Source organism: Labeo rohita, chromosome 18, assembly GCF_022985175.1.
Source record: "Labeo rohita strain BAU-BD-2019 chromosome 18, IGBB_LRoh.1.0, whole genome shotgun sequence".
In the NCBI taxonomy this organism is placed as follows: Eukaryota; Metazoa; Chordata; class Actinopteri; order Cypriniformes; family Cyprinidae; genus Labeo; species Labeo rohita.
Genome location: NC_066886.1, coordinates 9,896,132 through 9,922,257, shown reverse-complemented (window position 1 = coordinate 9,922,257; position 26,126 = coordinate 9,896,132). Strand labels below are relative to the sequence as shown.

General features: G+C 36.0%; 1 protein-coding gene across 3 annotated transcripts; it reads right to left on the bottom strand.

Annotated features, from left to right (window-relative positions):
- Nucleotides 1-4,136: 4,136 nt before the first annotated feature.
- nr1h4 (nuclear receptor subfamily 1, group H, member 4) lies at nt 4,137-25,442 on the bottom strand. Of its 3 annotated transcripts, none has more exons than XM_051135639.1 (10): nt 25,320-25,442; nt 21,743-21,919; nt 18,430-18,807; nt 15,331-15,471; nt 14,717-14,853; nt 14,178-14,276; nt 13,821-13,920; nt 12,752-12,898; nt 8,025-8,138; nt 4,138-4,871 (listed from the first exon to the last, which is right to left on the bottom strand). In XM_051135639.1, exons 2-10 carry the CDS (start codon nt 21,837-21,839, stop codon nt 4,633-4,635), a joined length of 1,452 nt encoding a protein of 483 aa, XP_050991596.1. In that variant the 5' UTR covers nt 21,840-21,919; nt 25,320-25,442; the 3' UTR covers nt 4,138-4,632. The 3 variants fall into 3 exon arrangements, with proteins under 3 accessions (XP_050991597.1, XP_050991596.1, XP_050991595.1); XM_051135638.1 differs by having other exon boundaries at nt 25,324-25,436; XM_051135640.1 differs by lacking the exons at nt 21,743-21,919; nt 25,320-25,442 and adding an exon at nt 21,269-21,436 and having other exon boundaries at nt 4,137-4,871.
- Between the last annotated feature and the right edge of the window lie 684 nt (nt 25,443-26,126).

The window sequence follows — 26,126 nt, the reverse complement described above, 5'->3', positions numbered from 1 at the left end:
AATGCCTTTATTTATTTTGCATGGCCTCCTTTGGCCTTGATAAAAGCATGCATTCTTGCTAGCATTATTTTTATGCACTTTCCCACAGTCTCTATTGTTACTGACTTCCAAATAGTTTCTAGTTGTTCCCAAAGACGTGCTTTTGATTAAACTTTTGTGCAGTCTGTCTTTGAATCCATTCAGTCCCAACAATAATTGTATTTTAGCATTAGAAACACTGCTGTGACTAAAGATCGATTAATCATTACAGAAACACACATAACATTGGTTATCACCAAAACTTAGTTTGGGGCAGCTGTGGCGCAAACCTTACTTTGAGTGGTGGTCTAATAAAGGTATATGTAACTGCAAACAAGACCAAGCACTTTTTACAACTTTCTTTGAAGGCAGTAAAACATTCAAAAATTATTTTGTAAATTAAATATAAGTGAATGAAAAATGAGCTGAGGACAACAGTGACTCTAAAAAGACTATCTACACTTTCTTTGTTGACCATAAAGTCTGAAGTGATTAACAGATAGGATTATTATTATACTCACTAATTTAGATATTGTTCAGTTTTATATCTCACCTTAGAACAGATTACACCTGTATGAGTCAGGTTCACAAGTTAAATAATTTATCAGAGTACACTGTAAAAAGGTGGTAACCTGATTTTGTAAGGGTTTTTACTATGTTTACTTCATGTTAATAAATGTAGTAAAAAGTGTGTGTGGGAGGGGGGCACTCTAGGTATCGTTGCCCAGGGGCACCAAAGAGTCTTAATCCGCCACTGAGACCCAGTGTTTACAAAGCAAACATGCAAAGTCTAAGAAAGTGCAAGTAAGTTTGTAAATGCTGTGTACAAACAAAAAGGTACAATGATGTCCTCCTCTCAAGTTGTAGGAGAAAATATGATGGAGTTTTTCGCCATACTCAGTACACAGATGATGAACTTACACGTGATTCGTAGTAGTGATGGGAAGTTCGGATCATTTTACCGACTCGGACCTCTGAGTCTTGTTCAGCAAAATGAACGAATCTTTTATAGAGTCAATTCGTTCATTTTAGCAAAGTATAATTAAAATGTTACGTGTTACTTCCCTAACACATCTACTGCTAACACAAACATTGATCACACTACAAACAAGACAAAACTATAATGCTTAGTGGTAACGCTTTAGATTACAACCCGCAAAGAACTACGTAAGTAAACTGAATTTACGGTGTATGTTTCTGTAATTATAGTGTACCTAAAAAGAACGTACATGTAGGTATATGGGAACAATATGTTACGTTTTGGTAATAGAGAGTAACAACCAGATATACAACCTGCAAAGAACTGCGTAAGTAAACTAAAGTTACGGTGAAGGTTTCGTATTTATATTGTACCTACGTGTAAGTATAAGTGAACAATAGGTTACGTTTGGGTAATAAGGGGGTAGCAAACAGATATACAAATAATTTATAATAGATTAATTTAAAAAACTTAACAGGTACCTATTCTGTTAAATCGTAAGTTTGGTGTATCTATACGTAAGCTTTTTAAAATTACTGGGAAATTATACTCTTGTTCCATGTAATTACAGGGTAAGTGTGCCCTCTGCGGGCTGTAAATTAAAGTGGCGATTGTTCCCCTCTTGTTCAACGAAGTTACAGGGTACAATACATATAACAACGTGACGTAAAATGTGGTTCTACAAAATGTACATTTATTTACATTTTTACAGACACTAAATGTACAATACTGACATATTTACATCATCTAAACATTTAACGTTTACTTCATATGAAATTATAACATTTCATTCTGTTCTGTGTGATTTCTGTTGCCAGCTCGTTTCCAAGAATAGGTCTACATAATGTTATCATGACTACACGTTAAACCCTTAAAATAAATAATATTTCTGCAATCGTTTAATCATTCATGTAATATTAACTTCGTTTGCCGTGGTGGAACACAAAGGCGTTTTCTCTAACATGCTGTGACTAACAATAGAACCATAAAATACACCGAACACGCATCATAATTACAAATTAAACAATTGTATTTGTGTGCTGTAACCCAGATCTTCAGAATCCATACGATTTGCGAGGACCAGAACCAAATTCAAGGCTTTGTCCGGCGATCTTCATCTCAATCTCTAGCAGCGAGTCCAGCAGCAACAGCCATAAACCCGTGCTAAAGTGCATTTTGCAACAGGAAAATCGGACGTTCATTGGCTCTCGCCTGCATTCGTCACAGATTACGACATGCCGTGTTTCTGGTGAGATGTGTTGGAATGACGCGCGGGCGCCTTCGAGGAGTGGATCAAGACAATAATCTGGATAATATTTTCAGCGATTAACAATTTAAATTCTGCTCTCATCCTACTGCACCTCAAACCTACTGTATTCCGCCAGAGAGGACTGCGGCTGCAAACGCATCGTTATTTGGATTACTTTTTTGTATGGCTGTTGACATTTTTGCAATAAATAAATGATTGTGATTGCACTTTCCTGTTTTTTTTTTAATATTTTTATTACTGTTCAGTCATAGTTAACGTTAGGTTTAGAGGTAGAAGTGGGATTAGCGACTATAAAAAAATATTTTTACTTACTTACCCTGTAACTTCCTTGAACAAGGGGGGAACAATCGCCACTTTAATTTACAGCCCGCAGAGGGCACACTTACCCTGTAACTACATGGAACAAGAGTATAATTTCCCAGTAATTTTAAAAAGCTTACGTATAGATACACCAAACTTACGATTTAATAGAACAGGTACCTGTTAAGTTTTTAAGTAATTCCATTATAAATTATTTGTATATCTGTTTGCTACCCCCTTATTACCCAAACGTAACATATTGCTCCCTTATACTTACACGTAGGTACAATATAAATGCGAAACATACACTGTAACTTCAGTTTACTAGCGCAGTTCTTTGCAGGTTGTATATCTGGTTGTTACCCCCGAATTACCAAAACGTAACATAGCCTATTGTTCTATTATACCTACACATACGTACTAATAGGTACACTATAATTACAGAAACGTACACCGTAAATTCAGTATACTTATGTAGTTCTTTGCAGGTTGAATATCTGGTTTGTTATCCCCTTATTACCCAAATATAACATATTGTTCCCTTATACCTACATGTACGTTCTTTATAGGTACACTATAATTACAGAAACATACACCGTAAATTCAGTTTACTTACGTAGTTCTTTGCGGGTTGTAATCTAAAGCGTTACCATGCTTAGTCTATGATTAGCTCACCTCACTTATTATCTGACAAGTTTTCGGGTTTGAATCATTTGTTCATCACGTGACAGCCACATAAGGTGAACGAATGACTCGAAAAAACCCGAAGACTCGAAACAGGTGAACTAATTCCAGTACAGAACCTAATAGGATGTTGCGCATGCGCAACTGAACGATTCACTCCCCCGAGATTCTTCCTGAGTCACATTGAAGATTTGTTTAAAATGAAAGAATCGTTCAAGAACAACCCATTACTAATTTGTCCCTTCATAGATGTGCATTCCAGAGCTTGTGCTACACCAGCTTTTGTGCTTAAAAAATTATACAAATTTTTATTTTTCAAAAAAAAAGACTGATCGTTTCGCTAGATGAGACCCTTCTTCCTTAGTTGGGATTGTTTAGAGCCCTTTAAAGCTGCATTTAAACTACATTTTGAAAGTTCAAAATCGGGCACCAATGAAGTCCATTATATGGAGAAAAATCCTGAAATGCTTTCCTCAAAAACCATAATCTCTTGAATTTTGTTTTCTCGGTTCATGACCGCTTTAACTTGACTTGAATTTTAGATAGAAGCAACCATTTAAAGTTCTATGTCCAAATTTCAGATTTGTTTCTCACAAACATTTTTTTCTACTTAATTGATGGACTGGAGTCGTTTGGATTCCTTGTGGATTACTGTGATGCTTTTATCAGTGGTTTAAACTTATTTACTGCAGGGGTGAGCAAGTGATGTCATGTTAAATTTCTTCAAATGTGTGTGTAGATGAAGTAACAAACTCATCTACATCCTAGATATTCTGAAGGTGAATACATTTTTAGGTGAACAATTAATTTAATGCCCATGGTTTTGTGTTTAGCACACATGGGCCTGTTGTTCAGGTGTCCTCATAATATTTGGCCTGTTATGCTAAATATACTGTTTCAGTAGAATTTCACTACGATAAACACAAGTTTACAGATAAACACGTATATTTGGGCACAAAAGTAGAATGGTTACATGATTCTCGAAAAAAGTGAAAAGTACAGATTTTGAGAACCTTAAAATATTTACAAGAATTACACAAAACACAAACAGACCTAAAAAAAGCTACAAAATCCTCAGATGAAGGAAAGGAGATTTCAAACAAACCACGCTGAGAAGTTGCAAAGGCTAGGTAAATATTTACAAAGGCATTACAATATCAAAAGGTGTCCATCAAGCTTTTCTTGAAGAGCTGAAAATATCTTACATTTTTTTACTTATTGTTTTACTTGGCGGTTCACAATATATTACGTTTACATCTCATACTTTAACAGTCTGCTACTCTCAAAAGTGTGTAAACTCCTTTCTTTGGCAGCTTAGTAAAAGTCTCAGGCACTCGTCCTTCACCCGCCAATTTTTTTGTGTGTTTTCTCTTCCACAAAGTCATTGAACATCCCAGATCTCACAGAGGAGGGGGGTGAACTTGTGGTCGCTCATGCGCCATGACTCCAGCATTTCGGCGTGGTGGTGGTTGAGGGTGCGAAGCTCAGTCAGACGACCGAGAAGCCGTGCAAAGTGCTGGGGATCGTGAGGGTGCTGTATTTTACAGATTTTCCTTAGAACCTCCAACAAGGGCTCCTGTAGACGCTCTACTGCCTGCTGGTCCTTTACGTATGGCCTGTCTGCGGTTAGAATAATTTCAGTCATATGAAACAAATATGGCCCTCTGAAGCATAAAACAATGACAAAATATGCTTTTCTACTAAGACCCTATTAATCATCAACCATCTAACATATTATTAAGCATAAACTGATTACATAAAAACGTAAGTGTTTTTTAAATAGGTTAAAATGTTTCCATCACATGATGCTTGTGGATTTACATAGATGGACACTTGGAACATGTGTGCCTTAGTAACTAACAGATTGGCGTCAGTAAGATTTTGTTGTTCAATAATTTTTTTCAGCAAGGACACATTAAATTGAACAAAAGTAACAATAAAGACATTTATAATGTTATAGAAGATTTCTATTTTAAATTAATGCTGTTCTTTTGAACTTTCTATTAAAAAAATACCACGGTTTCCAGAAAAATATTAAGAATTTTGAATATTTCTTGAGCACCAAATCATCACTAAAATGATTTCTGAAGGATCATGTGACACTTGCCATGTACACACTGCAGCTAAATTCAGTTGTCAATTCACCTTTTACTCTTTAATTGCGTTCTGTTCACACATAATTCACTAAGAACTCCTGAAAAATACGGCTATGTACACACTGCAAGTTTTAGGAGTGACAACTGCATTTAAATACAGGAGTGAGTCCAGTAAATTATTGTTCCATGTGTGTACGGAGCAGCACTCACTCCTGCATTTGTAACCACAGCAACATTTTGGCAAATTTAGCTGTTTGGTATCTGCCTTTTTTGGCTAAAGACTCTTTTAGTCCGTCGATTTTAACTAAACTATTGCTGATAGACCGGTGTGTTTTGTTTGTTTATGGAGGCTGCTTTAGAGAGCGCTGTGTTGCCATGTCATCACATTTACAACCGCTTTTAAGCATGTTTTTTGGTCTTAGCTCATAAAGTTAAGCACTTTATGGAGTTAATAAAGTGGTCTGTTGCGGATATATATGTATAATTTTTTTTGGCTTCATAAAACATCTACAATCCACAAGCATCATGTGATGGAAACATCTGATTATTGTGGAAAACAACAACACCCAAGCATTTGGGTGTTTCAGTGTTTTTTGTTCTTGTCCTTCTTTGTAGTGTTTTCTGTATGAAGATCTGGCAACATTGAAACTTTACCGCAGGGTTCGTGAGCGCAACTAGTCCCGTGTCAAAATGTGTTAAGGTGTCACATACAGTCGAAGACACATTTCTGATACAGGTTTAAATACGTCATTAACAACTAGTTGTTCAGTTCGGTTCCATATACACTGCGTAAAATTTCTGTAAATGCGGTTGTCACTACCTGTATTTTTCAAGAGGTAATGCGGATGTCACTCCCGTATTTTAGTTACTTGTGTGTGTGCAGAATGCGATTAAGGAGTAAAAGGTGAACTGACAACCGAATTTAGCTGCAGTGTGTACATGGCATACGGGTGACAACCGCATTTATAGAAATTCTATGCAGTGTACGGAACTGAACAACTAGTTGTTAATGACGTATTTAAACGTGCATCAGAAATGTGTCTTCGTCTGTATGTGAGGTGCAAGAAAATAACAGTGAAAGAAGTCCTAACCTTAGCACATTTTAACATGAGCTAGCTGCGCTCACAAGCCTTGCGGTGAAGTGTCAGTGTTGCAAGATCTTAATAGAAAAAGAAAACAACAAACAAGCACAAAAAACACTAAAATGGCCAAATGCTTTAGGAAAAAAAAAATCTCTTATTCGCAACAGACCATTTTATTAATTCCATGAAGTGCGTAGCTTTAAGAGCTAAGACCAAACAACATGCATAAAAGCGCTTGTAAATATGAGGACATGGCAACACTGCAAGACAGCGCTCTCTAAAGCAGCCTCCCGAGCGTAAACACAACGCAGCACGTCTGTCTGTGTGTACGTGGCCAATGCGGTTGTCACTCCCTTATTTTAGTGAATTATGTGTGTACAGAATGCAATTAAGGAGTAAAAGGTGAACTGACAACTGAATTTTCAAAGAAGAAAAAAAAACAAACGAGCACTAAAACACTAAAAAAACACAAAATTTTATTAACTCCATAAAGTGCCTAGCTTTATGAGCGAAGACCAAACAACATGCCTAAAAGTGCTGTAAATATGAGGACATGGCAACACTGCAAGACAGTGCTCTCTAAAGCAGCCTCCGGTGCATAAACAAAACACAGCACGTCTATCAGCGCTGGTTTAAATCCACGGACAAAAAAAGTCTTTAGCCAAAAAATGGCAGATACCAAACGGCTAAATTCTTATTCATTCCCGCAAGACGACAAAATGTTGCTATGGTTACAAATCCAGGAGTGACTGCTGTTTTGTACAAACATGGAACGATAATTTACAGCACTAACTCCTGAAACTTACAGTGTGTACGTGGCCAATGCGGTTGTCACTCCCGTATTTTAGTGAATTATGTGTGTACAGAATGCAATTAAGGAGTAAAAGGTGAACTGACGACTGAATTTTCACAGAAGAAAAAAACAAACAAGCACTAAAACACTAAAAAACACTAAATTTTAGTAACTCCATAAAGTGCCTAGCTTTATGAGCGAAGACCAAACAACATGCCTAAAAGCGTTGTAAATATGAGGACATGGCAACACTGCTCTCTCTAAAGCAGCCTCCGATGGACAAAATTGATGGACAAAAAGGAGTCTTTAGCCAAAAAATGTCAGGTACCAAACGGCTAATTTCTTATTCACTCCCGCAAGAGGCTAAAATGTTGCTGTGCTTACAAATGCGGGAAGACTGCTGTTCCATACACACACAATACAATAATTTATGGGAGTCACTCCTGCATTTAAATAGGGTTGTCACTCCTGAAACTTGCAGGGTGTATACGGGCAGTGAAAACTGGAGTAATGGCTGATAAAAATTCAACTTTTCCTCCACAGGAATAAATTACATTTACAAAATGTATTAAAATAGAAAACAGTCCATTTTAAATTATAATAATAATTCACAGTATTACTGTTTTTACTTATTTTGATTGCATTGGTGAGCATAAGAGACTTCTTTCAAAAATATTACCAACCCCAAATGTTGTAACTTTTCATTTTCCTCAAATAACAATAAACCAGACTAAACTAATTAAACTAACATTGCATTCTGAAACATATTATTTAAAACATTAAGTGAAAGATATCAGCTGACCTGGTGAGAGGATTGTGATAGCAGTGAGGAGAGCATGTTCCTCTTGCATCATCTGCAGCTCCCCGATGCTTCTATAGAAGTTAAACATGGGTGTGATAAATTCTTCAGACATCCCTGTGGAAGAAATAAAGATATTCTTGAAGATATACACCAAGCTTTGACATTTTTTTTCTTAATCATTCTAGTATTGAATATATAGTACTGACAATGTCATTTATTACCTTAGCCACCTGTAACTGCTCAAAAACATATTTCTTTAAAAACCACGGCACATACATACCAGCTAAGAATTAACGTTAAATGAAGGCCATGCCTTCTTTACTGGACTAAAGATCACATTAGTAGATACTACCAAGCTGTGGCTCTTACCTTCATAAATTCTGTATTTGTTTAAGCTTTAATCAACGTTAAGTTTTCCCAATAAAGCTGCCATGGCCATGTGAACATTTTATGTGCAAGGCTTCTGGTCTCATGCTTTCAACTATTTTTAGCTGTACAAAACAGCTCATTTTCCTGATATTGCAAACTGGCGTGTCTTGCTATATTGTTTTAATGTGTTGTCTTAATTATTAACAGTGGCTTGTATCGCAAATAGTTTTACAATATACTACATTTGTTATTCTTCTGACTGTTTCTTTACAGTGGCTAATGTACCGTAATTCTTGCACATTCACAGAAGACGTCATACTTCCACATTAAATAAATCTTATAGGCACACTGGAAGTATTCAGTAGTTAAACTGTCTTTGTTGAATGTATGAAATTAAGTGTATGAAAATGTTTTATACATGGGCTGTTTCATTTTGATGCCGCAAGGTGGCAGTGTTACCTATATTTAAAAGTAACTGAGCCTTCTAGGGATTTACTAAACCACACCTCTTAGATCCTCTTAGAAAGAATCCATACATTCCTTACATTTCAGTCCTTACATTTCATCTTATGTTGTTTTTAATCTACTTTTGTCTCAGTAAAAATATCTAAACCTTTATGAAACTAGATAAAGGAACCTTTTTTTCAAAGGTTATATCTTGAATGTGCCAGTGAGGTAAGAAAAGTCATTTAAAATGCGGTCTTAAAAAGAACTATTCATATCTTGTGCAAGTAAATTTATCTTGTTTAAGGAAAATGTATATATTCTGGCTGAACAACCCTAGTGAAAAATGTATTTATTTATTTCATGCTAAGCATACTGCAAATACATTTACATTTTATGTATTTAATAAAAATACCCTGCAATTGTGCTATTAGTATACTAAACTGGTATACTTAAAGTCTGCTAAATTGGAACTAATTTTGTACTTAATGCACTTTAATTGTGCAAAAGTAGTGTTGAAGTCCAACTAAAGATACACTTAAGTAGCTTATTAGATATTAGATATTTGATTTGTGCTAAAGTGGAACTATTGTAAGCATAGACTTTAAATATTTTGCATTTAAAGACCTATATTATTTAAAGATCACACAGTCCTCATCAATAGCGACATTAAAACATATTTTAGGCTTAATATTAAGAAATGTACATTTTGCACAAGTACTACTGCACATAAAGTTTAATTAGAGAGAATAGACATGAGCTATACTTAGTATAAAATAAATGCATTTTAAATCATTACTATTTTACTACAGAAAAGCAAGAAATTAGACAAAATATATCTTAAGAAGAAAATTCTGCAGTGTATTCACTGTCTGCTCTGAAAGAGACTTTCTGAAACTCCCTCAGCGTGCAGTGGCAGATCATCAGGGGTCGTGACCTTATTGCTTTCTATTGTCTGTTAGGTCAGAGCTGATCTGAATCTGGCCTCGAATCCCCGCAGCTGTGCGTTTCCACATTCAGTGGGATTCTCAGTAACAAGCCTGTCTTTGAAGGGCTTTCCTGTTTTGTGTGAGGTCTTTGTCTTTATCATTATCATTGATATAATTATCATACTTTGCTGGCTATGCGAGCCGAGAGCTCTTTTCTGATGTAAAGCATTCAGTGTGAAGAGCCATAAGGGTTCGGTTTACAGACCGACCAATCAGGGAAAGCCTCAGTGGGAGCCGCCACACTGAAGACAGCTGGGACATTAAAAACAGCCTCCAAAATGTTAATATTAAAGAAAAACAGTGTAACAAACTCTTCAAAAACTCAGTATATACAAACAGTCGCTACCCCCGAGGGATGAAATGATCACAGCACGCAGAGTCCTTTCAGAGATTCATTCGTTTCCCTTCAGATGAAACGATAACCTTTGTCATAACTTTCCAAAAAAAAAGGAGGTAGCAAGAAAAAAAACCCTGACGCATCACGAAGGCTTCATGCCAGAGAAATGTCAGAGGCGCTGAGAGCCAGAGAGTGGGACAATAGGCCTCTCGATGTTTAGATAGAGAACAATAGTCTCTTTAGACAGTGCGTCTATTTCTCCCCCCCGCTGGCCTTTTGCGTAAATATTCCTGAGCCTGTGCTGCAGGGAAAAAGAGTGATGGACTCAAACAGTCTATGCCACACTGCATTCATCTGCCTGTTTAGAAATACTACGTCCCGTCAGTATTGAGAAGCTGAAAGCAACTATCTTTGTGATTCAGTGTACAAAATAGGGGGCTCTATTAAGATGCTTTTAAAGGAGAAGTCGACGTCCAAAACAAAGATTCACGTATAAAGTACTCATCCCGTTGTCATCCAAGATGTTCATGTCTTTCTTTCTTCAGTCGTAAAAAAAATATGTTTTTTTGAGGAAAACATTTTAGCATTTTTCTTCATATAATGGACTGATATGGGGCCCCGATTCTGAACTTCCAAAATGCAGTTTAAATGCGGCTTCAAATGATCCCAAATGTGTTTGTAAATGATCCCAGCCGAGGAAAAAGGGTCTTATCTAGCGAAGCGATCTGTTATTTTTATTTAAAAAAATACAATTTAAATACGTTTTAATCTCAAACGCTCATCTTGCCTTTCTCTCCCTGAACTCTGTGTGTTCTGACTCAAGACAGTTAGGGTATGTCAAAAAAACTCCAATCGTATTTTTCCCTCAACTTCAAAATTCATTTCAAGATCATCCTACATCGCTGCAAAAGTACCGACCCAGTTTTTGAAAAGTGAACATGCAAAGATCAAACACCCTTAACAAAAAAAAGGTAAAACAGCGATATAGGGCGATTTTGAAGTTGAGAGAGAACACGAGATGGGAGTTTTTCGACATACCCCGACTGTCTTGAGGCAGAATACACAGAGTTCAGGGAGAGTAAGACAAGACTAACGTTTGACATTAAAAAGCATATAAATTGTATTATTTTTATTAAAATAACCGATTGTTTCGCTAGATAAGACCCTTCTTTCTCGGCTGGGATCGTTTACAAATGCATTTGGGATCGTTTGAAGCCACATTTAAACTGCATTTTGGGGCACCATACCAGTCCATTATATGGAGAAAAATGCTGAAATGTTTTCCTCAAAAAACATAATTTCTTAACGACTAAATTATTTGTAAATTGCTGTTCTGGAAGTGGACTTCTCCTTTAAGAGACCGCATTGATCATGCATCTTTAAAGGAGAAGTTCACTTCCAGAACAAAACTTTACAGATAATTTACTCATCCCTTGTCATCCAAGATGTTCATGTCTTTCTTTCTTCAATCGTAAAAAAAGTGTTTTTTTTCGGGATTTCTCTCCATATAGTGGACTTCTATGGTGCTCGCAAGTTTGAACTTCCAACATTTTTAAATGCAGCTTCAAAGGGCTCTAAATGATCCCAGCCGAGGAAGAAGGGTGTTATCAAGTGAAACGATCGGTTATTTTCTTTTAAAAAATTACGGTTTATATACTTTTAAACATCAAATGCTCGTCTTGTCTAGCTAGTTAGAGTATGTCGAAATACTCCCAATCTCATTTTCTTCTCCAACTTCAAAATCATCCTACATCGTTGTTTTACCTTGTTTTGTAGAAGGTGGTTGATCTTCTTTGCATGTTCACTTTGTAAACACTGGGTCGGTACTTCTGCAGCGATGTAGGATGATTTTGAAGTTGGAGGAAAAAATTTAGAAGGGAGGTTTTTCAACATACCCTAACTGTCTTGAACCGGAAAAAACAATACTTTTTTTTTTAGAAAATAACCGATTGTTTCACTAGATAAGACCGTTGTTCCTCGGCTGGGATTATTTAGAGGCCTCCGAAGCTGGATTTAAACTGCATTTTGCAAGTTCAAACTCGGGGCACCATAGCAGTCCACTATATGAAGAGAAATCCTGAAATGTTTTCCTCAGAAAACATAATTTCTTTACGACTGAAGACAAGGGGGTGTGTAAATTATCTGTAAATTTTTGTTCTGGAAGTGAACTTCTCCTTTAACCAATCAGCTCTTTTTCAAGATCTGATAACATGTTATGAAGCAGTAGATATGACATTTGCTAGCCCTATGAGGGCTTTCCTCTTTGTTCTGTTCCTGGCAGTCATCCAGTGCTTAGACTTCTGTGAAACTGAAACCAGTTGGACTTCAGTGTCCTTTTACACATGTAATGTACTCCCCTGGATTATCAAGATGGCAAATTTCCTGTCGTTATTTAGGGCGGACTGATACATTATTTACGTAACGTGCCTAATGAACTTTATGGACTTTGTTCTGGGGCTCAACAAGTATGTGGCATGCTAGTTTGAAACCCAATCCCTGAGTCATGATTCCTTTGAATGCTCCATAAAGGCAGTTAAAGGTTGTGAATTGTCCTGTAAATTATGCTGCAATCCAAATAATGAGCTCACCACTCCTTCTGATCCTGTCCTCTAGCACCTCTGTGTGTCCATTGGGCTGTTTCTTGGAGAAGACCTGCGCCGAACGCAGGAACATTGCCTCTACAGCGGATCCTTTTAATAAAGCGATCTGATCTTCGTGATCCAGAGTTGAAAAACCTGCTCAGAAGACAAGAACCCAACAAATATGTTTGCTTAATACTGGTGGAGTTATTGCATCCTCTTTATAGGACATCACTGTCATATAAAAAGTGTCACATGACCTTGAACAGTTAAACTGCCAGCTGTTCTTCGGAACTGTCTCAGTAAAATCCTTCAGGTCCCACAAATTATTTGGTTTTTCAGCATTTTTGTGTATTTGAACCCTTTCCAACAATGACTGTATGATTTTGAGATCCATCTTTTCACACTGAAGACAACTGAGGGACTCGTATGCACATATTACAGAAGGTTCAAATGCTCACTGATGCTTCAGAAGGAAACACGATGCATTAAGAGCCGGGGGGGTGAAAACTTTTCAAATTTGAAGAACAAGGTCAATTTAACTTATTTTGTCTTCTGGGAAACATGTAAGTATCTTCTGTAGCTCCTGAAAGGCAGTACTAAATGAAAAAATATGATATTTAGGCAAAATAAGAAAAATGTACACATCTTCATTCTTTTCAAAAGTTTTCACCCCCGGCTCTTAATGCATTGTGTTTCCTTCTGGAGCATCAGTGATCGTTTGAAAATATTTGTGGGACCTGAAGGATTTTTCTGAAGAACAGTGGGCAGTTTAACTGTTCAGGACAAACAAGGGACTCATGAACAACTATCACTAAAGAAAAAGCACAGTTTTAACAATCAAGCATCTGTAAACTTTCATTTTTATAAATTCAACTATTATTTTCTCCTGTAGACTATATGTAAATGTCTTTTATGTGAAATATCTTATTCAGGTTTTTATTACTAAATAAAAAAAACATGCATTTTTTATGATCCCTCTTATTTTGGTAAAATAATTAACATTTTGTATATTCTGCAAGGTGTATGTCAACTTTTGACATCAACTATAGCTGTTCTAGAATTTGAAAAACAGTACCTGGTATATTTTTTGTGAACTCAACCAGAACTTGAACGTGAGTAGTTGCCATTTCGGTCAGTAGAAGGAAGTTTTCTTTTGCGTTAAATTGCTCTTGTAGCTTTGGACAGGTTAGAAGGAGAAAAAAGCATGCAAATAAGGCATGGTTTTATGACATTGGGGTGGTGATAACCTAGGTTACGTAATGATTAACAGTGATAAGAACAGGCAAAGTTGTTACTGATTTTAACAGTAGCATTTGACTGCTTCGTGCATTAAAGAATCATAAAAAAGATTTAAAGATTTAAAGACATAAAAAGTTGATCTAAAACAAGATAAAAAAGTTAGGGCTGTTTTTTAATTTTCAAGAAGACATACCAGTTTTTTCGCCATTTCTTGAGGAATGCGATGTTTGTTGTGAGCATCGACTATATAATTTATTAAAGCCTGCTGGTCTTGGCTCAGTTCTAAATTCTCCTGAAATGAGAAAATGTGGCAAAATTTTTAAATTTATACATCTGGCATTTGGATCATGGAGAAATTAGCTATGTGGAGTAATAAATAACAATTGGTGGTGTCATTTTTTTAATAACTAGCTAGCTTTTGATCTTGCACAGACATTTTACAACCCTTCATCGCAATGTAATCTTCCAGAAGTAACCGTATAAGTGAGCAAAAGTGAGACGAATGATGGTGAAGAGAATCATTGAGGTTGCCCTTTAACCTTTTATAGCACTTCAATAAAAGTTGCCATTGAACACCCTTAGTTTGCGATTATCCCTGAGAAGTTATACTGTAACAAGCATGGCGTCAAGTAAACTGTATCTCAAATATTTAAAGTGACAGTATTTTTGTGTTTTCAAAAGTTGAAGCTTTCTAGATTGAATAACTCAATCAGACAGCGCCTGTGTTCTTACCTTGGATGGTTTAGTGGTAGATACAACTTGTTTACCATCTCGACTGTCAACAACATCATCCCCTGTACTTTCGTCAGATGAGGCCTTTGTGTTTTTCCTTAGCCTTTTGGATTTGCACTGGATTTCGGTTAACAAGCCTGAGTATTCAAATACAAAATTAGACTAAATGTTTACAAACAAATAGTTTTTCATCAAGGTTTACTCTATGTACAATATCTTCAGGACTCTGTTTATGCTAAAAGTCTTGGAAACAATAAAAAATTAGATATTTTATCTGTTTCAATACAGATTTCATAATCAATACGCTATTCATGAGCAACAGAAACTTAGAAAATAGAGCTTCTTCTTTATTATTCACATACTAATATTTTATCTCATGTAAATCAATATTATTTGAACCCAAACCATCTCATATTTGTTGCCCAAATTGTAGCACTGTAGAAAAATTCTCTTTGGAAAATAAATAATGTTGCTTTTGACCATGCCAGTTAAAAACGTTTATTGAAAACTGCTGTTCCAGTGTCTCATCTGATTTCACAATGTGCGTGACTCTCAGGCTGGTATATTAGTTGAGCGGGAACAAGTTTTACAATGTTTACAGTGCTCTTACTCACATTCTGCCAGCATGCCCATCTCTTTGCACTTCCTGAGTCGACACTCTTGGCATTTCCTTCGCATATACATGTCCATCTCACAGTTTCCTCCACTCTTGCATTTATATACAGCATTCTTTGTGATACTCCTTCTGAAGAAACCTGAAAGAAATGGCACAGCATCAATAACCGAGTAACTGAAAATGTTCAACATGCCACATATACAGTAATACTGGGAATCAAGATCCAGATTTTTCATTGAACATCATAAACACAGTTTTCTGTGTTTATGATGTTCAATGAAATTTTTTTCCTGTGTTTATGATGTTCAATGTTTTGTCTTGATTCTGACAAAACATTGAAATTGACCAATATTACCATAAACTGCAAAGCCCAAACAATGCGTTCTAAATGACTCTTAAAGGGACAGTTCACCCAAAAATAAAAACTCTGTCATTAATTACTCACCCTAATGTCGTTTCTAAACCCGTAAGACCTTTGTTCATCTTTTTTTGAAACACAAATTAAGATATTATTGATGAAATCTGAGAGCTTTCTGACCTTGCATAGATAGCAACGTAACTACAAAAATATAACGTTGTTATAAAGTCATAATTTTTGTATTATTTGCACACAAAAAGTATTCTCATAGTTTCACAGAATTAGGGTTGAACCACTGATGTTACATGGACTATTTTAACAATGTCCTTAATACCTTTCTAAGCCTTGAACGTGGTAGTTGTATTGCTGTCTATGGTCAGAAAGCTTTCAGATTTCATCAAAAACATCTTGATTGTGTTTTGAAGATTAACGGTCTTACAGGTTTGGAACGGCATGAGGGTGAGTAATTAATGACAGAATTTTCATTTTTGGGTGAACTATCCCTTTAAATTTCAGTAGTTTCATGTATTTGATGTACTCTATTTTTTCCCACATTTTTGCATTTTCTTTTTTTAGCATTGCCATTTAGAATTGCATTCTGAAACCCATTTTTAGGTCACAATTAATTCCCTAAGATCCACTGTTTTTGGTAAACAAGTATTTTAGTTTTTTTCCATCATACTATCTGTTGTTTTTACATTTCGACACAATGAATGACAGATCAGATCACAGGAATAGACATACCAAAGTATTCAGGAAACTATTCTTTAATTCTTGAAGCAACAGGTGCTTCTGTACAAGTCTAAACCATTGAGAGAAACAAGAAGGCCACTTTGTAAACACAGATCAAGGAATAGGTTCATTGCAGCCCATGTAACGTATGGTGTAATGTTTAAGACATTACGTTCGGTACTGTAATACAGATACTCTTGGATGCTCGATTTTCAGTTCTAGGCAGCAGACAAACATGTGCAGTTGTTTTTGGAACAGGTAATTATTCCAGCATGAGCCCATGAGCACAATGACACACATTAACTTTGCATGGCGGCGTGTGGCTCTGGTTGCCTACATCATTATTCAGCAGAAAGCTGAGAGGGAACCCAATCCAAACTGAACGTGAAGGAGCACCAAACCCAGCCAAGCCTGTGGGACTCGGGACACATAGCCCAGCATCTGCCCTTTGGGCATTGTCCATGCACAGGTGGAATTACACTTGCAGTCATTCAGCCAATGATTTTCCAAAGAGCTAAATTTGGCACGTGGGGTTCCATGTCAATTATTACGTCCCTCATAAGCTATGTAGCCATGCATAAGGACACTACGATATGGAATGAAGGTTCAAGGGTGAACAAAGAGGTTACGAAACAAAGGTGCAACTGTGCATTGTTTCAGTATATATGTAAAAACCAGCTTTAAATAGAACGGGTATATTTGTCAAAATTGGGTCAAAATTATCAAAATCATTAGGATATTAAGTAAAGATCACATTCCATTAAGATATTTTGTAAATTTCTTACCGTAAATATTTAAAAACTTACTTTGTGATGAGTAATTTGCATGGCTAAGAACTTCATTTGGACAACTTCAACGATTTTGTCAATATTTTGATTTTTTGCATCTTTTGCATTTGATTTAGTTATATCTCAGCCAAATATTGTTGTGACACACCATACATCAATGAAAAACTAATTTATTCAGCCTTAAGATGATGTATAAATTTAAATTTTTAAAAAATGACCCTTATGACTGGTTTTGTGGGCCAGTGTCACATAAAATAAAAAAATAAAAAAACAATTGCAAAGTTGTATTTGGCCTTTAAGCTTAAATGCGCAGTTTCTGGGCCTCTAGCAACAAATATCTTTGAACTCACAGCATGAACATGCTGGTTGGAAAAGCATTTAAAAAACAAACACACCAGAAAATAGTAATTCCACTCCCAAATTATGAGAATAAATTAATGAAAAAAAATGTGGCAAAAATCTTATTAGAGAGTCCAAAAATTCAGTAAAAAATGCAACAATAAAGCAGCATTTTAACATATTTCAACATTTAATCTATTTATTTATTTTTTTGTTATTTTAACTGCATCCTGTCATATGAACAACCTGTCAGTAACTATACTGATCTTAGTTGTAAACTGTTAAACTGTGTGTGTTTGGTTCACTAAAAGGACTCATTAATTAATGAGTCATTTGTTTGGGAATCAGACTACATGGGCCGTGCTGTATTTTTTTGATCACTAAAAAAAGGTGACTCATTAGAGTCAACTATTTGTGAATTGGGCTACACTGAACTGATGGCTACAAAGAACAGTGCTCTTAAGATGTATTTGTTTGGGAATCGGACTGCACTGGTCAATCTGTATGATTGTTTTGATTAACTAAAAAGATTCTACACGTTAGATTCATTCATTTGTGAATCGGTTTACATTGGTGTTGCTGTATGGTGACAGTTCACTTAAAAATCCAGCAAAGATGCATTTGTTCTGTAAGTGAACTACTGGTCACACTGTTGGTTTTGATTCACTAAAAGAATCAGCTTGTAAGATTCATTCGTTCGGAAATCGGACTTTGCACTGTTGATTCAGTGAGTAGTGCAGGTAACGATACTAAACATCAGATCAATCCCAATATTTTTTTAATAGATCTGATTCTGAGAACCCTACTTAAAGCTCGTTTAGAAATATATGTTTTCATGACTGAAAACAGCAGCAAAAATACTGTAAATCATGCTATTCACCTTTACATCCTTCACATGTCAGTGCATTGTAGTGATACCCTGATGCTTTATCTCCACAGACCACACACAATTCCTCGCCTTTGCTTCGCCCGGAGTGGGCTGCGTGTCTGGGTCTTTTACACACGGTTGGGACAACAGGGCAAGACTCTTCCAGCTCATTATCGAAGCCGCCCTCCAACGGTCCTTTTCTCATCTCAAACATGGTAGTTGGAGAGAACCACTCCTCCCCGCTGTACTGTGGGTAGCAGTGCTGATTGGAGTAATATGATGGTGATGACATGGAGGGCTCCACCGAGGTGTACTGCATGCTGGGATAGTTGGTGAAAGGCATGACCTCCTGGTCCTGTAGCAATGGACTGTTCTGCTCTGCCAGAATATCTGAGGAGAAGATGGCAGGAGTGAGCGGAGCTTGTCAGTTTACATGTGACATGGAGATGCAAAGCTCAAGTTCACCTTACTGTTAGCCCAGCACGCTGTGCTAATAGGTCTTACGCCAACACGACGATTAGTGAAACTACAACACGCTGAGGTACTGTTACCTTGCAGACACCATCAGAGCCACCACCTCATAAATCAGTATTAAAAACCGTGTAGGAACATAATCAGCCTATTTCCAACTAGTACACTCTAAAAATGCTGGGTTTAGTCTGTTTGGTCATTTTATTGGGTTATTTTTAACATTTTTACCCAGGTGCTGAGTAATTTTTCTGCACTCTAAAAAATGCTGGGTTATTTTTTTATAACCCAAATGCTGGGTTCAACCTCTTGGGTCATTTTATTAGGTTATTTTTAATTTTTTACCCAGGTGCTTTTTTTTTTACCCAAATGCTAAGTTCAGTTTGTTGGGTCATTTTATTGGGATATTTTTTGTTTTTTAATTTACGCAGGTGCTGGGTAATTTTTCTGCACTCTAAAAAATGCTGGGTTATTTTTTCAACTCAAATGCTGGGTTCAACCTGTTGGGTCATTTTATTAGGTTATTTTTTTTTAACATTCTTTCCTCAGGTGCTGGGTAATTTGTCTGCACTCAAGAAATGCTGGGTTATTATTTTATAACCCAAATGCTGGGTTCAACCTGTTGGGTCATTTTATTAGGTTATTTTTACATTTTTACCCAGGTGCTGGGTAGTTTTTTTTTTCTGCACTCTAAAAAATGCTGGGTTATTTTTATTTATTTATTTATTTACCCACCAAAATGCTGGGTTCAGTTTGTTGGGTAATTTTATTGGGCTATTTTTAGCATTTTTTACCCAGGTGCTGGGTAATTTGTCTGCACTTTAAAAAATACTGGTTTATTTTTTTCAACCCAAATGCTGGGTTCAGCCTGTTGGGTCATTTTATTGAGTTATTTTAAGTATTTTTTACCCAGGTGCTGAGTAGTTTTTCTGTAACTCACCTGCTAGGACATTTTTACTGTCAATACTAATGATGAACCCCACATACCCAGTGCTGGGTCAGTGTAACCCAGTGTTGGGTAGTCTGTGCCAACCCATATAAAACTGGATACATTTGTCAGTGGCTGTTCTTGCTGCTCCTGGCACATCCTATTACCTTCTGAAGGTTTTATGATAGTAAAAGACTGACTTGACATTGAATAAAAAATATTGAACTGTTCTTGTCCTATATATAAACAGATATTGGAGTGCACTTTTGTTATTTAAAATGAAAAACCTTCAGTAGGTTTACTGGCCCAGCACTATGTCAAAAAACAAACAAAAAACAGCAAATGGGTAACAAATAACCCAAAATAACCCAGCATGTGTTCTGTCCAATATACACCCAGTGCTGGGTTGCCAAATAACCCAAAAATGGTTGTTTTTAACCCAGCATTTTTGAGAGTGTAGCAGTAGGTTTTGTGAAATGTACATAATACCGTGAAAGTTAAACACACCCAGAAATTAAACATTAATCATTAACCAATAATATTACTGTGTAAGGCAGTTTTAGTAGTTTTTTTTAAAATGATAATTTATGATTATATATATATATATATAATATATATATATATTTGCAATTTGACAGTTGATTGCATTTTTAGTCTGTCAGAAGTAGGTTGAAAGGCATTCACTTACAGACTGTTTTGGCTCTATTATTAATTATTACATTTAGAAACATACATTTATGCAATTACACGAATGCATACTTAAGTGCGTAGTCAATGCGCACATCGGAAGTATTGATCTGTACTCCAGGGGGCGCTAGAGTTAATTTCAAACAATTACTCTATGAAGTATGATTAAAAGCTTGTTCTTACATAAGACACGTCCCTTTGTTACAATTAAGATCTGGTTCCATCCAATCAACAACTAATGGATAAAACCAATTCCCGCCCTAGATTTTTTCAATAATCCTTTTACGGATGTACATAATATGGAAGAAAAGATCTGTTGCTACTTCTATTACATTGTTATCTGTCAGTATTTCCGTTACATCACTTGTTGATTTGCAACTTGCGTAGCAAGATTATTGGTCCACCATGCAACACGAGAAAACTGTTTACTCTAATAGCTGCTACAGCACCCCTTGTGGCAACACTTAGAATTTCACATGTGCTTTCTGTTACGTATTGTGTTATAAACAACAGCCTGACCTTTGTCAGAACACGATGGTAGAAATAAAGTTAGAACACCTAAAAGTGTTAAATATTTGTGTACTTCAAGCTCGTTATAAAAAAAAAACTGTTTTCTCTGAATGTAGTACAGTACTTACAGTGACAACTTTTTCAAGTCTGTGAAAGACTCGTTTAGCTTTAATGTAAAAAAGACGTCTAAAACTTTTGTACACTATCTACACATACTATAATATGCCAACTGCTTCATTATAATGAGATGGTACTGACCTGAAGCCTTCTCCTGAACCATGGCCATTTCAATGTGACCCAGTAAGGGTACAGATGATCATTAGCTGTATTAATTCCTAACCATCCGACTGTTTCTTCAACGCCTCAGTCTGTGTCTATGCGTTTCTTTTCATAAAGTATTCCTGTTCCCGAACACCTTCATACTTCATACATAAGTGCTAGTGTGAACAAAGGTTGCTATAGTTGCTCATTAACCTGACAGTCACAATTCCCTGTCTCATTACAGGTAGGATCGATCTAGTTTTGTAAATGTCAACCAGGACAAAACATGCTGACGCGTGGTTGTAAAATTAAAGGTGACAGTTTCATTTTTTTGCTTCTGCTAATAGGAGAAATTTGTGTCAGCTTGTTTCATAGTTTCTGACTCATAGTTTTATTTAATCACCCACCACAGCAAAGACAGCACTGGCATAACATAGGAAAAAAATGAATGTGAATTTCCAATATACTCACCAAAAAAGTGTGAGCTCTCTGATAGGGGGAACACATCACTGGGTGGGATCTGTAAAGGTCCCACCACATTGACGTCATGGCCCACCCACTCATTCATTCAGAAGCCTGTGTGTTGAGTCTGGCCTCAAAAGATCCCTCAGTCCAGAATGGAAGTGAATGATGGGGTTAATCCTGTTTCTTCAAGACAATAACAAATGGAGGAAGTGGTTTCTTTACGTACAAATCAAGGCAGTTTTTATTGCAAATTAAGATATTGACGCAATATAGTAAAACACGTCACTTAAATTGTTAGACTTTGCTTTAGGTGCTGCTTCTCATAAAAAAAAAAAATCTTTGACTGAAGTTACAATGTGAACTTTTATGCTACAGCAATATCATTCAGACTGAATTTAGATTTCCATGAGATTAGGAGGACAAGGTCCTGAAGTCATAACAGAAATCTAGAACAGAGTTTTCTAACAATTGATTGTTTTCAACTGGAAATGTTGCAGTAGATTGACCTTTGCTCCAGTTTCAACTCAGACCGTTTTGTTTAGCATACGTCTTTCAAACGCTAAACTATACTGCAGACCAGGTTAGACCAAACAAGTGTTTAACACACCTTAGCTTACATTTTAAAGGAGAACTCCACTTCCAGATCAACAATTTATAAATAATTTACTCACCCCCTTGTCATCCAAGATGTTTATGTCTTTCTGTCTTCAGTCAGAAGAGGAAAGCATTTCAGGATTTTTCTCCATATAATGGACTTCACTGGTGCCCCGATTTTGAACTTTCAAAAGTAGTTTAAATGCAGCTTCAAAGGGCCCTAAAGCCAAGGAAGAAGGGTCTTATGTAGTGAAACGATCGATTTTTTTTCGAAAGGTAAAAATTTGCATACTTTTTAAGCACAAAAGCTTGTGTAGCACAGGCTCTGGGATGCGCGTCCACGACGCTACGAATCATGTCTAAGTTCATCGTCTGTGTACTCCGGCTCAAAAAGGTGGAGTATGGCGAAAAACTCCATCTCATTTTCTCCTACAACTTCAGAAGCGTCCGACATCGTTGTACCTTTTTGTTTGTAAACAGCATTTGACTTACATGCACTTCCTTAGACTTTGCGCATTTGCTTTGTAAACACTGGGTCTGTAGTTCTGCCTACGTTCCGTGTGACCTTTCGACATGATTCAATAGTACGTAGCGTTGTGGACGTGCATCCCAGAGCCTGTGCTACATGAGCTTTTGTGTTTAAAAAGTATACAAATTTATTTTCCGAAAAAAATGAGTGATCGTTTTGCTAGATAAGACCCTTCTTCCTCAGCTGGGATCGTTTAGAGCCCTTTGAAGCTACATTTAAACTGCATCAAGTTCAAAATCGGGCACCAATGAAGTCCATTATATGGAGAAAAATCCTGAAATGCTTTCCTCAAAAAACATAATTTCTTCACGACTGTAAACAGAAAGACATGAACATCTTGGATGATAAGGGGGTGAGTAAATGTTTTGTAAATTGTTGTTCTGGAAATGGAGTTCTCCTTTAAAAACTTTTCATAATCCTGACAGGCATTGAGGGAACGTGTACATAATTTTGTGTTCACTTAAATGAAATCTAATATTAGATTACTTTTCAAAAGTTTAAGTGGAACTTTAAATAAGGTTTTAATTACTTTAACTTTTAGCACAATGAAACAAGGTTTTAATTACTTTACTTCACAACACTATTACTTTAAGAAACCATAAATTGAACACAATGAACTCGTCCAGGAAGTAAAAACAAAACTTGTTTTGTGCTTTGTAATGTGTTTTCCCTCATTAAAATCATGCACGTTTCATATAATTAGCGATGTATAAAAATGAATAATTTTCAACTATTTCAAAACGACATGATTCACATTTTCACATTATGCACTAAAATATCGATATTAGCATATCTAGTTGTGTTCATTTGAAACTGTATTAAGCAATTCTAGAGACATTTTACTGAAGGTAAAAATTTTCTTTTTCTTTTAACAGTGCCGTTTTACAACATTCTCGCCTCGTGTAAATAACACCAGAGAAAACACTGGCTCTTCTAAGAAAAGTCCCATTACAGGTATGATCGATCTAATTTTAGAAAAGGTCATCTATAGGACAAAACATGCTGGTGCGTACTTGTAAAATTAATGGTGAGTTTCACTTTGCTTTTCACTTGGCTTGAAATTTTCTTCCGTTTCTGACTCATAGTTTTATCACCCACATATATGAATCATTTTCACATAATTCTCAACATGATTATTTCTTCATTTTGAAGTTATTATGCATTAAAGGAAGATTTGTTTTTAAAAGTTCATAAATTAGTCGTCGTGTGTCTCTTTTTCAGTTCCTGAACACCTTCATACTTCCTACAGAAGCGCTAGTGTGAACAAAGGTTGCTATAAATGAATCATTTTCACATTATTCATGACAAAAACATCATTTTTTATTCATTGCCAGTTTTTTTTGTTTGTTTGTTTGTTTGTTTTTTTGTTTTTACACTGCCATTCAAAAGTTTGGGATTGGTAAGATTTTTAATGTTTTTTAAAGAAGTCTCTTATGCACATCAAAGCATGTATTTGAAAAACTATAGAAAAAACTATAATATTATTGCAATTTAAAATAACAGTTTTCTACCTTAATGTACTTTAAAATGTAATTTATTTCTGTGATAAAAATGCTGATTTTTTCAGTATCATTACTGCAGTCTTCAGTGTCACATGATCCTTTAGAAATCATTCTAATATGCTGATTTAAAATCAGTGTTGAAAATAGTTCTGCTGCTTAATTTTTTTTTTTGGAAGTTGATACTTTTTCAGGATTCTTTGATGAATAAATACTTCACAACTGTTTCCAACACTGACAATAAATAAGCATATTAGAATGATTTCTGAAGGATCATGTGACACTAAAGACTGGAGTAATGATGCTGAAAATTCAGCTTTGCATCACAGAATTAAATTCTATTTTAAACTGTATTAAAATAGAAAAACACTATTTTGAATTGAAATAATATTTCACAATATTACAGTCTTTTCTGTATTTTTAATCAAATAAACAGCTTTGTTAAAAAATGTTAAAAAATTTACCGAATGGTAGTGTATAACGGCAGTTAAAATCAATATTAGCATGTCTGCTTATGTTCATTTGAAACAGTATGAAGCAATGCTACCGACAGCAGCAAATGCTCTTTTTCTATCAACAGTGCAGTTTTACGACATTCCCACTTCACACGTAAATAATACAAGAGGAAACACTGGTTCTTTTAAGAAAAGTCACACCGATGTGATTTAGGATTCTTAAATGAGGCCTCAGTGTCGCAGACTACTAAGAAACCAGGCATCAGCCATTAGCGATATTGATTAAAACATCGATCACAACAACTAGTTCCCCTCATAGGACTTTTTATATACAATTAATCAAGCCCATAATTTCCCATGAGCTTACATGCTAGTACACGGAGGGTCTCCATAACAGCGCCATTTCGAATCAATAAATCTCCACACCTGCCCTCATCACCAAAAGCAATAGTAAGCTATAATAAATGATTTATTTTAGTAACAAATCAGAAATATAATTTTCTTACCTACTGCTTTAACCGGCGCTGTGCGTTCCTGGGCCCGGTCCTGATATTTGAAGCCATCAGTATTTAGGAATAAGCATGAAGCTGATTCTGTGTAGCAACTAGACAGAGTGCATGGGGTTATGGGGAAACGGGACAGTGGTTATTAATTAAACTATCTGTCTGTTTCTCTTCATGAGTTCTAGCAGTCCCTCCCTCTCCCATCAGCTCCAAACTTTGGCTGACAGGCCTACAAACGCAGCATTACCTCCTTAATAATGAGAGATAACCAGTACAACACACCCTTCTTCCCAACACATTCCCCGCAGATGTATGTAACATCACACATACCCTAACACTCATGTAAACACAATTATTGCTCACTGATGCTAGTCTCGTGTGTAATTTAAAGCATTTGGATAGAAATACACCAGCTTTGATTTGACTCATCACCGAAAACTTTGATATCCAATGCTTGTCTTTGAATTAGAGCTTGGTTCATTGGCTTTTGATTATATTACCTATTGTGGGATATTAGTGTGGAGAGAACAGTAGGCTACTTCTGGGTCTGATGAATTGCCCAATAAGCAATTATTGCAACTTGGCTCATGATGTTATAAACGGGGATGATGACACATTTTGCAACACATGGCAGGCTGACGTTAGTGGCAATATCTAGAATTAAGCTTTAAATGAGTTGAAGCATTGAGTGCTTCTTAAAGACGCTCCCAAATTATACTCTGCACAGTTACAATATATGATTGCGTCATTTGTGTTTTTGACTTTGAGACTGTAGAAGTATGTGAGTTTTTTTAGATCAAGGGTTTTCAG

What these genes read in the sequence shown, in the direction of transcription:
- nr1h4 (XM_051135639.1), bottom strand. Translation starts at nt 21,839, where the DNA reads ATGAATGAGTGGGTGGGCCATGACGTCAATGTGGTGGGACCTTTACAG. An exon ending in GACATGTGAAGGATGTAAAG is followed by an intron (nt 15,472 to 18,429) that starts GTGAATAGCATG and finishes CATTTCTTTCAG; the next exon opens with GTTTCTTCAGAAGGAGTATC. An exon ending in GGACAGGATCAGAAGGAGTG is followed by an intron (nt 8,139 to 12,751) that starts GTGAGCTCATTA and finishes TTTCTTCCACAG; the next exon opens with GGATGTCTGAAGAATTTATC.